At 37.9% G+C, this 17,208-nt stretch overlaps 4 protein-coding genes across 7 annotated transcripts; 3 read left to right on the top strand and 1 right to left on the bottom strand.

Annotated features, from left to right (window-relative positions):
- Positions 1-1,888: 1,888 nt before the first annotated feature.
- LOC113744393 (histone H1-like) lies at positions 1,889-4,811 on the top strand. 2 transcript variants are annotated; one of them, XM_027273801.1, is made up of 2 exons: positions 1,889-2,658; positions 4,681-4,811. In XM_027273801.1, the coding sequence occupies exon 1, from the start codon at positions 1,956-1,958 to the stop codon at positions 2,565-2,567; it is 612 nt and encodes a 203-aa protein (XP_027129602.1). In that variant the 5' UTR covers positions 1,889-1,955; the 3' UTR covers positions 2,568-2,658; positions 4,681-4,811. The 2 variants fall into 2 exon arrangements, with proteins under 2 accessions (XP_027129602.1, XP_027129603.1); XM_027273802.1 differs by lacking the exon at positions 4,681-4,811 and adding an exon at positions 4,635-4,651.
- Positions 4,812-5,067: 256 nt separating this feature from the next.
- LOC109140924 (T-cell immunoglobulin and mucin domain-containing protein 4-like) lies at positions 5,068-9,531 on the top strand. Of its 3 annotated transcripts, XM_027273799.1 has the most exons (7): positions 5,068-5,225; positions 5,381-6,939; positions 7,147-7,582; positions 7,773-8,123; positions 8,220-8,317; positions 8,873-8,993; positions 9,139-9,531. In XM_027273799.1, the coding sequence occupies exons 3-7, from the start codon at positions 7,534-7,536 to the stop codon at positions 9,246-9,248; spliced, it is 729 nt and encodes a 242-aa protein (XP_027129600.1). In that variant the 5' UTR covers positions 5,068-5,225; positions 5,381-6,939; positions 7,147-7,533; the 3' UTR covers positions 9,249-9,531. The 3 variants fall into 3 exon arrangements, with proteins under 3 accessions (XP_027129600.1, XP_027129599.1, XP_027129601.1); XM_027273798.1 differs by having other exon boundaries at positions 5,381-7,582; XM_027273800.1 differs by lacking the exon at positions 5,068-5,225 and having other exon boundaries at positions 5,385-5,501; positions 5,643-7,582.
- Positions 9,532-10,048: 517 nt separating this feature from the next.
- Positions 10,049-11,352, top strand: LOC113744372 (hepatitis A virus cellular receptor 1 homolog). The gene is made up of 4 exons (XM_027273753.1): positions 10,049-10,086; positions 10,290-10,634; positions 10,763-10,836; positions 11,338-11,352. Exons 1-4 carry the CDS (start codon positions 10,059-10,061, stop codon positions 11,350-11,352), a joined length of 462 nt encoding a protein of 153 aa, XP_027129554.1. The 5' UTR covers positions 10,049-10,058.
- Positions 11,353-12,943: 1,591 nt separating this feature from the next.
- On the bottom strand, positions 12,944-16,142 carry LOC104935304 (cysteine-rich and transmembrane domain-containing protein 1). Its single transcript, XM_010751123.3, has 5 exons — positions 15,621-16,142; positions 14,084-14,240; positions 13,682-13,725; positions 13,357-13,534; positions 12,944-13,215 (listed from the first exon to the last, which is right to left on the bottom strand). Exons 2-5 carry the CDS (start codon positions 14,151-14,153, stop codon positions 13,097-13,099), a joined length of 411 nt encoding a protein of 136 aa, XP_010749425.1. The 5' UTR covers positions 14,154-14,240; positions 15,621-16,142; the 3' UTR covers positions 12,944-13,096.
- Between the last annotated feature and the right edge of the window lie 1,066 nt (positions 16,143-17,208).

The following is a 17,208-nucleotide window of genomic DNA, read 5'->3' as shown; positions in this document are numbered from 1 at the left end:
GAATTTCAGTCATTGGGTTGGTTATGAGGTGGTTTAATTGTCACACTGACATTGTTTGGGGGTGACTTGATCAGATCTTCTCATTGGTGGTGAGTTACGACTGATTGGACTTGTCATATACTTAGACTGCACTTTATTGATCCCTTTGGGATGACTTCCTCAAGGAAATTGAATTTCCAGTAGTACACAGTGAAAAAGAATACAATATAAGAAACAGACTTATCTAAATATATAAAGTAAAATTAGGATCAAGATAAAATAAATGTAGAGAAAACTGTATGGAATATATATTATTAAATGTTTTATTTTTTTATTTTAGGCAGTTCCACAATGCTCCATCATTACTGACCAGAGTTGGATGACTTTTGATAAGATGTTGCCAGAAAACAGCCACTGACACATAGACTTGATCCAGCTGCTTACAGAACATGTAGATTAGATTCAACTGGATTGTCATTGCACAATGTACAGAAAAAATAAAATGCAGTTTAGCATCTAACCAGAGGACCAGAAGTGCTTAAAGCAATAAAGTGCAGAGTAATGTACATATGTATGTATTTATGTCAGAATTACTTTATTGGCCAGGTGTGTGTACACACATGGGTTCACTGTGCTCACAATTGAATTGTACATACAGGTATAGGCATACAGTTTAACAAAGAACATGACAAATAAAAAGGTGCAGACATAAACATAAAACATAAAGAAATAACTGTATACATATTTAAAAGATATATGTGTGCATAAATATAAATGTGTGAATCTATCTATAGACACTAACAGACATTTGTAGACTGGACTGGTGGTGAAGCAATGAAATGTGTTCTGTACATGACAGTATATACATACCTATGTACAACAGACTAAATGTGAACACTGGATAAATAAATTATAATGAGCAGGTATTGCACAGATATTAAAAGAACAGCTGGATATAAACTTGGATATATACTGTACATGATTAAAATAATGACGTCATGACCGATGAATACCAAAAAACAACTGTAAAATGTCCTTTTATTTTAACTATTGTCTTAGGTACATTTCCATATTCATATGTGACCTTTAGAGTAAACCCAATACTATTGTGTGTTCCCAATATTAGTCAAGCTCAGCTAGAAAAAAATAATAAATGTTAAAATATAATAATATATAATGTAATGTTATAATATAAAATAAAATGTATTAAATCACATACATAAAAGTGTTATTTAGCGTTTCCCACCTAGACCAACGCGATTTGGATACAAACTGAAGCTACAAAGAAAAACAAAGAAATGTGATTTTATTGAAACTAAAATCAGAGAATTATTACACTATTAAATCGTGTTGTCAGTTCAATCATTAAATGTAAAGGTGGGAGGAAACGGGAAGTCTTTTCCCAAGCGATCATTCTGTGACAGGAGTCCGTCTAACAGCCTGAACCACCGGCACCATCCGTGTGTTTACCTCCACAGAAAACCTATCTAATTAAAACTAAATAAATCACACAATTGAAGTGATTTCAGTTTTCATCTATTCTCACATATGTTAGCTTACTGTCACGCCGCTGTCACAACTAATATAAATGATTTTTAGACAGTTTTAGAGACGAAATGTGAAGAAAACTCGCTGCGCGCTGCACAAAGTCACCGTATATCAGAGAGGTTTGAAGCCTCTCGAATCTTAATTAACGAGTCCTCCGAGCCAAACACGACCTGAACATGAAGGGAAGAATGTTTTCTCACTGACACGACAACATTTCTGACCAAAAACGTTCATTTTCTGTGAATTTTAGCCCGTAAATGTGGAGGAGAAAACACAAGTGTCGCCACATGAGAGCAGGGCAACGGAGCGGCTGTGAGAGTTGACTCTCCACGGTTCTCATGTGTGTTATAAGGCCCGCCTCTAGAACACAGCGGGGACAACTTCACACCGACACAGCAGAGACCAACACACACCGAGCAGAGGCAGACATGGCAGAAGAAGCACCAGCAGCTCCCCCGGCCAAAGCCCCAAAGAAGAAGGCAACTCCCAAGGTTAAGAAGGACGGACCATCCCTTCGGAAACTCATCACCGATGTTGTGGCTGAGTCCAACAACCGTAAGGGGGCTTCCTTGTCCGCGATTAAGAAGGGACTGGCCGCTAAAGGTTACGATGTGGTAAAGAACAAGAAGCGCATTAACCTGACCATTGTCAAGATGGTAGATGCGGGCGTCCTGACCAAGGCTACCGGGATTGGAGCCGCTGGCTCTTTCAAACTGGCTAAGTCGGCGCCAAAACCCAAGAAAGCGGTTAAAGCAAAGAAACCAGCAGTCAAGAAAGTTGCTGCAAAGAAACCAGCAGCAAAGAAACCGGCAGCAAAGAAAGCAGCAGCAGCTAAAAAACCAGCAGCCAAGAAGACCGCAGCTAAGAAAGCAGCCACCAAGAAAGTTGCAGTGAAGAAAGCTACACCCAAGAAGTCTCCGAAGAAGGTTGCCAAGAAAAGTACAGTGAAGAAGACCCCCAAGAAGGTGGCCCCCAAAAAGACAAAGCCAGCAAAGAAGACCCCAACGAAGAAAACTGCACCCAAGAAGGCCAAGAAGTAAAGTGGCTATCTTAAACCCAGCATTCTATGCATCAAAGGCTCTTTTAAGAGCCACCACAGCTTCTAAAGGTGTTACTGTTCTCATGATCCAGGTATTTATAGTTATGAATGTTTGCATAGTTCAGATATTTATCTCATAAATTGAAGGGTCACATCCAGTTTGATTTCACGACTTAGTGCCAGTGAAATTACTGCATTACACCTGGCTCTGTCAAACTATACACTCAGGGAACTCTAAACTATCAGTTTGTACTAGATCAGGGGCATTTCTCTCTACCATAGCACTACCAACAACTGGACATGCTAAATTTATCCTACAACTGTCACTTTATTTTATGGGAGTACATGTCCTTGTCATACTGTACCTTGATTTTGTTCCCCTATTAAGTTGCTTTTGATAAAACAGCAGCTAAATGTAGTTTAATAATTATTATAAACAACACTCTAACATTGTAAATTAATATGACCAGTTCATCAAACACAAAGCATATCTTTATTTTTTTAGACTTCATCAGTGGGTCTGTTCAGGCACACAACTATTTCACTTGACACCACTGGTCTACATAAAATGGGTCCTGACTGCCACCAGGGGTTGCCAAAGCTCCACAATGGGTCACAAGTTTTTGTAGATATTAAGGTGCTGTAAGAAAACTGTAAAATTCAGTTGAAGAAAAATTAACTTTACACAATGACGATGTCAACAGAATTGTTCACTCCCTTTGTCCTACAATGAAAAACTACACAAAAAAAGGAGAATGGAGCTGAATTAACGGTATATTACACACATCTTTATTCAAAGCTCAGATCATCCCTGTGCACCATTCCTTTTTAATGCTTTTGCACATATTGTATTTTTCATGAAATGTTAGTCAAACTCAATGAAATGCCTCTGCACATGTTTGCATACTGTTGCTGAAACTGTTCAGTGACTGTAGAAATATTCTGCCACATCTACATCTGAAAAATGTATCCCCATCTCTTCAGATGGTTCCTAGCTCAACCCTGGACCTCATGGAATAGTTTAGGTCCCCATAGAGGTGTAAAGGTCCTGATCAGATGTCCCTCTGTGACACTGTCAGTGCTGGATATCGGCCAGTGGTGGGAAGAGGACAGAAAATCCATACTCCACCAACACTGTGCAGTGGCATTGTGGGAAATGTCAAGTCAAGATATCTCCAATTCAGATAGATAGAGATAGAGATACTTTATTGATCCCGAAGGAAATTAAGGTGTCCAGCAGCATATACATGTAACACATCACACAAAACCAACATATCAGCACAACAACAGCAACAGCAAAAACGCATAGCACATACACACATTGCACAAAGCCTATCAGTCATTTCACATGCCCTGCATACATACATACATTCACTCAACTGTCTTTCAAAAACACCAGGTAGTAAAATGTCATAAAATAGAAAAATGTCATACTAGTAAAATGCCTGTCATGGTAATGAATAAATAATTAAATATTAGTGCAAAACAAGGTAATGATTGGTTATGTTTTTAATCTGTCTCAACAACAACTGCAGATATTTGTTGCCACATGTCAGTCTGTGTCTTTACTGAAATGGCCCCTTTAAGGCCTCAGTAGGAAGCGGCAAATTAAACACAGTTAACAGGAAGTCATTAAACCACAAGGGCACAAGAAATACCAAGAAATCAGATGGACTGCATAAGTATAAAAAACTCTGAGACACTTAGTTCAACTCATAACGTGTAGAAACTACAATGTACTATGTGATATCAGAAACCTTATTGACTTCTGTTTGAGGTCAAGTAAAAAAAGCGTTGATGACTCAGTGGGTTAAATATGTGTTTGAAACTCTGAGAGTCAAGTTTTACCATGAAGACTTTTGGTAGGATGATGCTGCTGTTGCTTACAGGTACTTGAACTTTATATAAATTCTTGAACTTTTTTTTCACTTTATATACTGTAAATAGTAGATATGGTGTCTTTCATGTATGTACTATAAACAGATAAATGAAGAATAACAGCAATATTTCAATGCTTCGATGACTGATAAATATAAATTCTTGGGGCTGATGTGGGTTTCATTTGTAGAAACCCACATCAGCCCTAGGATTCAAAAACATTTCTGTCTTCACAGTCAGCGAATGTGACAGAAGCACAGTTGTTGTTGGTCATGAAGGTCAAAGCGTCACTCTGCCATGTCGATATGACATCAAGTATAACAATCCACGGCCGATCTGTTGGGGTCGAGGAGATGTTCCATTATCAGGCTGCAACAACCAGCTCATCTCCACAGACGGATACAAAGTGAAAGAAAGACTTTCTAGCAGGTATCAGTTACTAGGACAACTGAATGAAGGTGATGTTTCTCTGACAATACTGAAACTCACAGTCATAGATACTGGACAGTATGGATGCAGAGTGGATATACCTGGATGGTTCAATGATGAAAAACATCACATTGATTTGATCATCAAGAAAAGACAAAGGAAAGGAGAAATTTCTTATAGATAATAAAGTTTATGCAAGATGAATAAAATAAAAGTCTTTCTTTGAGTTCAGCCGTTCATTTTAGTTTAACTTTGTGTTTCCTGTTTGTCAGCTCTGCCCGCAAGTACCACTGCAGTACAGACCACATGTGGAGGAAGTGATGTCATGGAAAATAGACCTACAGTGTCCAAGGTGACAACTCAAATTGACAAAAAAAAAAAAAAAAGATCAGTGGAATGATTTAAAATCTGTTATTTTATGCTAGTGTTTGCCGTATTTTTTCTTTACTTTTACTTGTAATTCTCTCCTGAAGTGATTATGATATCATCCTTATTGTGCGTTGACAGATGTGGAGTACACCTGTCCAGCAGGAGCAGCAGGTAAACAGTCTGCTGACTGTCATTGGATGTGCAGTTAGAGCGTTCTTCATCACCTTCATACTTGGAACACTGCTGACTGCTGCTTACGGTCAGTACACACAGAAACATGGGTTTGTCATATTTTTATCTGATATCATCTGAGATTGAATTGAATGACCCTGTCTGGCCAAATCAAAAGACTACAACATTAGTATCATCTGATCATTGTGACACTTTATTAATTTCTCAGTTTCAAAGAAAGCACAGTCTGCCACAGTTTTGAGGACTAATTCAAGACCAAAAACTGGCAGGAGGCTCAGCCAATCAGTGGAAGAGGAGGAGGGCAGCCCTGTGTAGAGATTTCAATAATAAAGTTGTATTCTTCAGTTATTTAATTGTGACTTTTACTACCAAACACACATCAATCAATTAAAATCATTCAAAAATGTAAATGATAAAAAAAGAGCTGGTAATAAATAAAGTTACACGACTTTTACTCATTGAGTTCATTTGTATACATATACACACATACACAGTACAGGACTGAAATGTCATTAAATAAGACAGTTTTACATGGTGGAGTGCTGAGGATAAATTTAAAGCAGTCTGTCATCATCAGGATGAAGAGTACATTCTATTGCCGCTGCTATACGTACTATATGTATACTGCTATATGTCATGACCCTAAGTTGCATTAAAATCCACGTCCCTCCGGGAGGCGGCCCCGGGGAAGACCCAGGACACGCTGGAGGGACTATGTCCCAGGGAGAAGTGGCCAGGGAGAGGGAAGTCTGGGCTTCCCTGCTGAAGCTGCTGCCCCCGCGACCCGAATCCGGATAAAGCGGGAGGAGATGGACGGAAGGACTAAATGTAACAAAATTTAAATGACTGAATGTAATAAAACCATATTTACACAAGAAATAGAAAGAAATTGGACGGATTGCAGAGAATAAAAAACTCTGAGACACTCAGTTTAACTCATGATAGAAACTACAATGTACTGATATCAGGAAGTAGAAGTAGAAACAAGCCCAGCCACAGACCACTAATTCTGAACTTATCATAGAAACTAAAATGTACTGATACTGGTGTATGCTTCAGGTCAATAAGAAAGTAATATAAACCTAAGAAGAAAACATGAACAGTGAGAAATTAGGTCCTTTATTCATTTAGTTGAATACGATGTGAGGCACAGCTGCATCATCTGTTTTACATTTTGTGACCTCTGTCAGATGAATACAGTGTTCAGAATAACTTTTATATTCACTGTTCATCAGTAAATAGTCATACGTGTGCCAGTACATAGTCATAGTCCTGCTGTTTGTTGAGTTATCAGTTTCTCTTTAATATGTTTGTTTTGTGACTTGTGTTTATGTATGTGTTTTAATATATCTATTAAAATGACTTATTGACTTAGCTTAATCTTTTTTTTACAGTGTAGAGTGCAGTGTTGATGACTTAGCAGGTTAATTGTTTGTGTGACAGTGAAAGTTTCAGTTTGACTATGAAGACTTTAAGCAAGATTATGCTGCTTCTGCTCCTCACAGGTACTTTAACTTTATTTAAACTTTTTAACTTTATTTAGATTTTATATAAATATAAGTAGAAATTGTGTCTTTCGTGTAATTACTTCATATGAGAGAGAGATCGAACAGACAAATAAAGGAAGAATTACAGCAACAATTCAATGCTTCTGCTTGTATTACTGATAAATATTAGCTATATTAATAATATTAACTTATCTGTCTTCACAGTCAGCAAATGTGGCAGGACAGTTGTGGTTGGTCATGGCGGTCAGAGTGTCACTCAGTCATGTAAATATGACATAAAGAACAACAACCCTACAATGATCTGTTGAGGTCAAGGAAATCTTCCATTATCAGGCTGTACCAGCAGGCTCATCTTCACAGACTGAATACTGAACGCATCACAGTCACAGATGCTGGACAGTACAGACGCAGTGTAATTTAAATAATCACCAAAACTGTGGAGATTTATTTTGTATATTTTCTTTAAATAACACATTGTGATTATATCTCCCAAAAATTAATTACTTCAGCTGTACGGTCATTTTGTACAGTGTAGAATGGAGCACAGGTTAAATATGTGTTGGTCGGAAATGTGGTAGTTTCAGTTTCATCATGAAGAGTGTAACCAGGATGCTGCTGCTGCTGCTGCTGCTCCTCGCAGGTACTTTAACTTTATTTAACTTTTAGTTTTTTATGAATATGAGTAGATATGGTGTCTTTCGTGTCTTTACTTTATATAAAAGCGAGAACAGATCAATAAAGGAAAAATAACAGCAACAATTGAATGCCTCTGTTTATATTACTCATAAATGTTAATATTCAGGATTTTTGAAACTTTTCTGTCTTCGCAGTCAGTGAATGTGGCATCCTCACAGTTTCTGTTGTTGGACATGAAGGTCAAAGTGTCACTCTGTCATGTAAATATGACATCAAGCATCACAAACCGCAATCAATCTGTTGGGGTCGAGGAGATCTTCCAAACACAGGTGGCTGTAAAAACCAGCTTATCTCCACAGACGGATACAAAGTGAAAACAAGAGTTTCCAGCAAGTATCGGTTACAGGGTCGACTGGATGAAGGTGATGTTTCTCTGACAATATTGAGGGTCACAGATCCCGATGCTGGACGGTACGGATGTAGAGTGCACCAATCTGGATTGTTCAATGATGAAAAACATCACATTGATTTGATCATCGAAGGAGGTGAGATTCCTTTTTGTGTATTATAAAGTTTGTGCAGGAGAAGAAAATAAAAGTTCTTTTAGTTCAGTTTGAAACTCTGTGTTTCCTGTTTGTCAGCTCTCCCCACAAAAACTATCACAGTACTGACGACATGGAGAGGAAGTGGTGTCACAAGCAATGGACCCACAAAGTCCACGGTGACACAGCTTCAGGAGGTCAGTAACTTTTGTCATTTAAAATATTATTTGAACTGGTTGGCTAGAAATCAGCAAAAAGCTAATACAAGGTTAAACCAACATTACATAGAAACTGGTATTTGTTGTGATTTGTTGCCGCACTGTAATACCACTGTTGTAAATATGGACAGCTGCACATGTTATGATTATACTACACTTATGATCAATAACTAGCAAGTCAACAACTTTGCTAACAGCCAATCATCTCCAATGGCTAAAAGTCAGTGCAGCATTAACATGACAACGGATACACAGTGTTGCTTTAACAGCTAACAATTGGTTAGTAACAAATTTGCAAAGTTTGCTCTTGCTCTGAAAATGACGGATGGTCAACTTCAGCAGCTTCATGAGCCACAAACCACAATCACAAAAGACATGTTTTATCGCTTAGTTGTGTCTCCTGGAAACCGCTGTTGTTACTCACGCCTTCTGTGCTCTTTTCATTTTTGTGTGACATCTCTGTGACATGTTTAGAGTTACAGGATTTAACTCTTCTGAAGTCATTTTGACATTTTTATTATTGCGTGTTGACAGACGGGGAGTACACCTGTCCAGCAGGAGCAGCAGGTAAACAGACTGCCGAGCATCATTGGAAATGCAGTGAGAGCGTTCTTCATCACCTTCATACCTACAACACTGCTGACTGCTGCTTATGGTCAGTACACACAGAAACATGAAGTTGCTCTTATTTTTACCTGATATCATCTGAGGTTGAATTGAATGACACCATCTAGTGTCCAAATTAAAGGATTACAACATCTGTATCATCTGATCATTGTGACACTTTATTCACTTCTCAGTTTCAAAGAAACGACAGTCTGCCACAGTTTTGAGGACTAATTCAAGAACAGAAACTGGCAGGAGGCTCAGCCAATCAGTGGAAGAAGAGGAGGAGGACAGCCCTGTGTAGAGATTTCCGGAACCAGAGGAGCCCTTGAGCAAGGCACCGAACCCCCCTACTGCTCGCTGCTCTGCGTTGCCGCCAATCAATCCATCATCTCTCTCCACATTGCATGTCTATGAGCCCTTGTATGTGTGTGTGGTTGTATTTCGGGGGTTAAAATGCATGTAAATAAACGGAGTGAAAAAATTCTTTCCCCTTTGAGGGATTAATAAAGTATCTCTTCCTCTTCTTCTCTAAAAACAGACTTGAAATATTTGCACAAAGTCTGAATATGTCAACATAAATTTTTGAAAACATCTCACTAATGTCTCCTTTTAATTTTTTAACTTCACCTGCAGAGAAGCTGGAAAATATAAAATGTTTGACAAAGTATTAGGTTTGATCTCAAAGCTCTAGTGTCAGATGTATATTTCAGAGACTAATTAGAGAGTAATTAGTCAATATGAGCATAAGTATATAACAAACTCAAAATATTTCAAAGGTCATAACAAGTGTAGTAAGACATTATTGGGTGCTGACATGCGAAACCTTACTGAGTACAGTTTAAATATTCTGTGAAAGATGATAACAACATAAATAATCATATAAATACACAGAGAAAAAATCTTATTATATATTTTTATTTCTCTTTTTACCAGAAAAAAACTCTTTATCATGTAAATGAAGATTTCCTCATCAACACCACACAAAGGAACATAAAAACACATTACACAGTTTGAAAGTTGGTAATTTTTTACAGTGTAGAACTGAAGACGTTAAATATGTGTGAATATGAAATGTGATAGTTTCAGTTTGATCATGAAGAGTGTAACCAGGATGCTGATGACGCTGCTGCTGCTCACAGGTACTTTAACTTTATTTAAACTCTTTAACTTTATTTAGTTTTTTTATGACTATTAGTAGATATGGTGTCTTTCGTGTCTTTACTTCATATAAAAGCGAGAACAGATCAATAAAGGAAGAATAACAGCAACAATTCAATGCTTCTGTTTATATTACTGATAAATGTTAATATTCACGATTTTAAAAACTTTTCTGTCTTCGCAGTCAGTGAATGTGGAAGCAGCCCTGTTGTTGGTTATGAAGGTCAGAATGTCACTCTGTCATGTAAATATGACATCAAGTATCACAAACCGCAGCCGATCTGTTGGGGTCGAGGAGATCTTCCAAAATCAGGAGGCTGTAAAAACCAGCTCATCTCCACAGACGGATACAAAGTGGAAGAAAGAGTTTCCAGCAGGTATCAGTTACTAGGACGACTGGATGACGGTAATGTTTCTCTAACGATACTGAACCTCACAGACTCAGATGCTGGACGGTATGGATGCAGAGTGCTCGTATACGGATTGTTCAATGATGAAAAACATCACATTGATTTGAACATCAAAGGAGGTGAGATTATTTTTCATGAATTATAAAGTTAGTGCAGGAGAAAAAAATAATTCAAAAAGAGTTCTTTTAGTTCAGTTTGAAACTCTGTGTTTCCTGTTTGTCGGCCCTCCTCACAAAAACTATCACAGTACTGACGACATGGAGAGGAAGTGATGCCACAAGCAACAGACCCACAGAGTCCACGGTGACACAGGTTCAGGAGGTCAGTAACTTTTGTAATTTAAATAATAATATTTGAACTGGTTGGCTAGAAATCAGCAAAAAGCTAATACAAGGTTAAACCAACATTACATAGAAACTGGTATTTGTTGTGATTTGTTGCCGCACTGTAATACCACTGTTGTAAATATGGACAGCTGCACATGTATGTTATGATTATACCACACTTATGATCAATAACTAGCAAGTCGACAACTTTACTAACAGCCAATCATCTCCAATGGCTAAAAGTCAGTGCAGCATTAACATGACAACGGATACACAGTTTTGCTTTAACAGCTAACACTTGGTTAGTAACAAATTTGCAAAGTTTGCTCTTGCTCTGAAAATGACGGATGGTCAACTTCAGCAGCTTCATGAGCCACAAACCACAATCACAAAAGACATGTTTTATCGCTTAGTTGTGTCTCCTGGAAACCGCTGTTGTGACTCACCCCTTCTGTACTCTTTTCATTTCTGTGTGACATCTCTGTGACATGTTTAGAGTTACAGGATTTAACTCTTCTGAAGTCATTTTGACATTTTTATTATTGCGTGTTGACAGACGGGGAGTACACCTGTCCAGCAGGAGCAGCAGGTAAACAGACTGCCGAGCATCATTGGAAATGCAGTGAGAGCGTTCTTCATCACCTTCATACCTACAACACTGCTGACTGCTGCTTATGGTCAGTACACACAGAAACATGAAGTTGCTCTTATTTTTACCTGATATCATCTGAGGTTGAATTGAATGACACCATCTAGTGTCCAAATTAAAGGATTACAACATCTGTATCATCTGATCATTGTGACACTTTATTCACTTCTCAGTTTCAAAGAAACGACAGTCTGCCACAGTTTTGAGGACTAATTCAAGAACAGAAACTGGCAGGAGGGTCAACCAATCAGTGGAAGAAGAGGAGGAGGACAGCCCTGTGTAAAGATTTCCGGAACCAGAGGAGCCCTTGAGCAAGGCACCGAACCCCCCTACTGCTCGCTGCTCTGCGTTGCCGCCAATCAATCCATCATCTCTCTCCACATTGCATGTCTATGAGCCATTGCATGTGTGTGTGGTTGTATTTCGGGGGTTAAAATGCATGTAAATAAACGGAGTGAAAAAATAATTTGCCCTTTGAGGGATTAATAAAGTATCTCTTCCTCTTCTTCTCTAAAAACAGACTTGAAATATTTGCACAAAGTCTGAATATGTCAACATAAATTTTTGAAAACATCTCACTAATGTCTCATTTTAATTTGTGAATCAAATGTTATCAAAGCTCTAGTGTCAGATGTATATTTCAGGGACTAATTAGAGAGTAATTAGTCAATATGAGTATATAACAAACTCAAAATATTTCAAAGGTCATCACAAGTGTCGTAAGACATTATTGTGTGCTGACATGCAAAAACTGTACTGAGTACAGTTAAAATATTCTGTGAAAGATGATAACACCATAAATAATCACATAAATACACAACAGACAAAAAATCTTATTATATATTTTTATTTCTCTTATTGCCAGAAAAAAAACTTAGTTATTGAACAGTGATGATGGGCAACTCTTTATCATGTAAATTAATATTATAATATTTCCTCATCAACACCACACAAAGGAACATAAAAACACATTACACTGTTTGGAAGTTAAAAAGACAAAATGAACACAAAGGGACATCTGTTTCAGTCCTGAACAGGGACGACATTTTGATGGGCCTGAACAATTGAGAGATTGACAGGGCACAGAGCATCAGTTTCAGATTAGGTCATCAGATGGCCATCGCCATCTTGGCAGTCCTACCTCCACCAGCTCCCGGCTAATCTAAAAATGGGTGAAGACGTGGGTGGGTGGGTTGAGTTTAGCTGAATGAAGCCTGGTTGCTCAAACAAGCACCCACCCACCAGTCAAAGCAGCTGCACTGTTATTTATGCATAACTTTAAGCCTTAATAACACTTGAACGGGTGAGTTATATAAAAGTTTAGCCTCAGTACAGTTGCCATGAACAGGGAAATTAGCTACAGAGACCAAAGGTTAACCATTGGTCTCTGTAGAAATAAACATGTTTACAATTGTAAACATGTTTATTTCTGCTGTGAAGTTGGGCATTTTAATATGGGGACTTATGGAGATTTCATTCAGTTGTGAGGGCATTTTTTATTATTTTTATTTTAATAATTAATTTCCCAGCATGAGTTGAGTTGTCATCATGATTGCTCTGCTGCATGATGGGAAAGAAGAGGCTCAGTGGGGCTGGAGGTCAGAGGTCAGTGGTGGTGAGTCAACATTTCCCAGAGGCAGCAGCAGCACAGAGCAGTGCTGCACACGTTCAGACACGAATCATCACCCTCGTCTTCATGTCTGTGATTTTGCTCGACCAGGAACACTGACGGAGAGACAGGGACAACTTTTAAGCCAACATTTAACCATTTATCTCTAGAAACAGAATCAACAAATTTTCACCAATTACAACTACCTAACCCATAACTAGCTGTTCACTAGCTTTCTGTGTGCAGCTGTGACCCACCCGTGTGTTTTGGCTGCTCTCCGTACATCCCGGGGGGCCCGCTGTGGATGTACCCAGGCTGAGTCATGTAAGTTCCCGGGGGGCCCGGGGGGCCCGGGGGACCCGGAGGCCCTGGTGGCCCTGGTTGACTGTGGTAGTAGCCCTGGTCTCCTCCACCCGTGTAGTTCTGAGGGAAGGTCTGCAGAGGAGAGAGATGTGGTTGTCATAGTAACACAGATGATCATGCGACACAGATTGAAAAGCTTTATGGATTGCATACATGTTTAAAATATATTTTATAGGATTTATATATACTTATAGTTTACAGTTAAAACTTTTACTGTACCTGGTACGACGAGCCAGGGAAGGCTGAAGGCTGAGTGCTGTACGCTGCAGAGACATGACAAGAGACATGACAACATGATCAGATTAAACTGGGCGTTTCCATGTCATTATTATTATTATTGGTATTATTATTATTGGTATTATTATTATTATTATTATTATATATTTGACTTAAGTTTGTTGATAAAACACTAATTAAATGTCGCCCACAGGTGATTAATGAGACAATAATGAAGACGAGACACACATCAGTTCAAAGACATATATATAGATAATATATATATATATATATATATATATATATATATATACTAATATATATATATATATATATATATATATAACATATCATATATATATATATTTAATAAACATTTGTCTTTAAACTGTTGGACAGACAAACCTGAAGGGAAGTTGGGAACTGTGGGGCCACTGGGAGGGTGTGGGATGTACGGAGGAGGTTGATCACTCATCTGGACGGATGGATGGACGGATGGACGGATAAGATGGATGGACGGATGGATGGACAGATGGATGGATGGACGAATGGATGGATGGATCTGACACAGGAAAGTCAGAAAATCACTTAAATTGATCAGGTATCTGTATACATACACAGACTCTGGTTTCACTTTGCTCTAAGTGATATAAACATAAATACACCTGAAAACGACAACAAGCTCGAAAACATAAAGATTAAACTTATATGTACAGATAGGAATATATATAAATGTGTAGATCTATTTATATTTAAAAATTTAACATTTGTAGATTTGTGAATATTTCTGATTATTCATTCAAGAAAACAGAGTTATAAATATCCTACATCTTGAACACTGAACTTTCAAACCTCAGAATTAGATATTATAACTTAAAGTTATATATTATAACTTTAATTTTATCACATCTTTTTTTCTCAAAATATTCAGACCCATTGTTTTCAAACTTTATCAACTGGCAGGCTGTGTTTGTTTTAGGGTTTTTCATAGGAATAGTTTGATGATAAAAACTATAAAATGACACCTTACAAAGTACGAAATATTAGTACAGATGGTCACAGTGCAGCCAAGTGGACTAAAATGTATAAAACTGAAGATCTGAGCACATCAACATTAACTCTAATAATAATTTATCTTATATGGGGAACAATCTGGCGACAGTCTAATGAATGATAGAAATAATTTTTAAATTGTTTCCAGGTCATGTGACTCAAATGCCTTCATAGCAGCTGTAATCTAATCTACTTGTTTCCACGACAACCACCATATAGAAACAGAGTGTCTCTGTTGACTTTTTGTCCTGTTAAACAGACATTTTGTTTGTTTATAGAAAATAACCCAGTAAACATGTTTCCAGTTAAACCAGTCTGCTGCATCACCACAAGTCGAAGAAGAAAACATTATTGTTATATATTGTGTTTTATATATATATATATAAATATAGTTTTATTTATTATTTTACACAACTTTGTTGTGATGAATGTAGTAAATGAATGAAGTAAATAAACATGAACTATTAATTTAAAAAGTTTTTAAATGACAATTTTTTCAGTGGAGTTTGGCATGAGTGACATCTTGAACATAAACCTACAATAAAAAAGCTTAAAAAACTTCCCATAATCTAATAACACATATCTCTATAATAAACTCACAATAAACAGTTTAATTAAAGTTTATTTTAAGTTGACTTAAAGAAAAAACAAAAATACTCAAACTGTTAATTTTTAAATCAACATTTCAGGGTTAAATTCAACATTTATGATATTTAATGATAAGTTCAAAGTTTCCATTCTTTAATTCATCCAATGTGAAATATGCAACACTGTGATGATTTCAAAGTTTTTAATACTTTTTGTAAGTTTTCACGGATCACCACTTTGAATTAAGGATTTTTTTTTAATATAACTGTGGATTTTTTTCAGAGTCTGGTGTGTGACTTACCTTCTTGTTGAACTTGTGGAAATTGTAAAAATTGTAAATCGTTTCTCTCTCCGGTTCATTGACGAGTTCACTGGTTGGTTTATGGGTCAGTTGAGCTTGAGGAGCCAGCTGGCTGTAGCACGAGGGCAGGGTGAGGTCGGAGGAACGCCTCCTCACACTTCAGCTGATCCTCTTCGCTTCCTCGTCGCCCTCCTCCTCCTCTCTCTGTCTCTCTGCTTCAGTTTGTTCAACAATAACTTTATTGAACATTTAAACTATGTTATTCAAAGTCCTGTTGAATATATTCACACTCATCGCTTTTTGTTTTATTCTATCAATGAATCTATTATTAATTTGCAGCCTTCACGGTATCAGATCCAGGATGCTGGACCTTCACTGGAACACCACCTGACCCCCTCCAGGTGTTTTGTATCACCGGATGAAGAAAATCAAACATCCTCCAGCATTTAGACTGAAACTGGTTTGAAGTGAAGTAAACAAACAACACAACGAGCAAAATGTAGCAACATTACATAGAAACTGATATATCTTGTGATTTACATCAGAGTGTAACACCACAGTGGTAAATATGGACAGTTGTACACATGTATTTGTTATGATTATATTACTTATGATCAAAAACTAGTAAGTCTTGCTAACAGCCAAACATCAAGCAAATGCAACAACTAATAATTCCTGTTCGGTCATTCTCTCCCTTTTTCTTCTTAGCTAGCCCACTTGCCCAGCTCTAGTTCTGGCAGACACCGGCTCCGCTCCTCATCAGCATTCCCCTGCATACCGGTCCTGAAAATTCCTTTGTCATTGCCACAGTCAAATCAAATCAAATCAATTTTATTTGTATAGCCCAAAGTCACAAAATACATTTGCCTCAGAGGGCTTTACAATCTGTACAGGGAGTGACACCCTCTGTCCTTAGACCCTCGGTTCGAGTGAGGAAAAACTTGCCCACAAAAAATCCTTTAACAGGGAAAAAAGGTGGAAGAAACCTCAGGAAGAGCCACAGAGGAGGGATCCCTCTCCCAGGACGGACAGACGTGCAATGGATGTCACGTGTACAGGACAAATCAACACAAACATATTGTACAATTACAATGACTGATAAAATGACAATGAATTACAATGAATGATAAAATGACCACAGTAGCAGATATGGTAGTAATAATGACAGTAATAATATGCGTAGTGGACGTCGTGCAGGATCACAGCAGCAGCCACGATCCACGAGAACCTGCTGGACGACAGAGCACAGAAACTCCGGGGAAGTTTGGTTAGTAACATGCATTAATGAGACATGTCCACAGATGGAGAGAGAGAGAGAGAGAGAGAGAGAAAGAGAGAGAGAGAGAGAGAGAGAGAGAGAGGGTTTTCGGTAAGGGAGATGTGACTGCATCTTCAACCAATACCGTGCCTGGCTAGGCATAACCCTGGGGGGAGGGGGAGTCCCCCGGCAGTCTAATCCTATGGCAGCATAACTAAGGGATGACCTGAGCCAGCCCTAACTATAAGCTTTATCAAAAAGGAAAGTCTTAAGTCTATTCTTAAAAGTGTTGACCGTGTCTGCCTCCCGAACCCAGAATGGTAGTTTGTT

This window comes from Larimichthys crocea, chromosome XXII (genome assembly GCF_000972845.2).
Source record: "Larimichthys crocea isolate SSNF chromosome XXII, L_crocea_2.0, whole genome shotgun sequence".
Lineage (NCBI taxonomy): Eukaryota > Metazoa > Chordata > Actinopteri > Sciaenidae > Larimichthys > Larimichthys crocea.
Note: the sequence above shows the minus strand (reverse complement) of the source record. Positions and strands in the feature narration are given on the sequence as shown.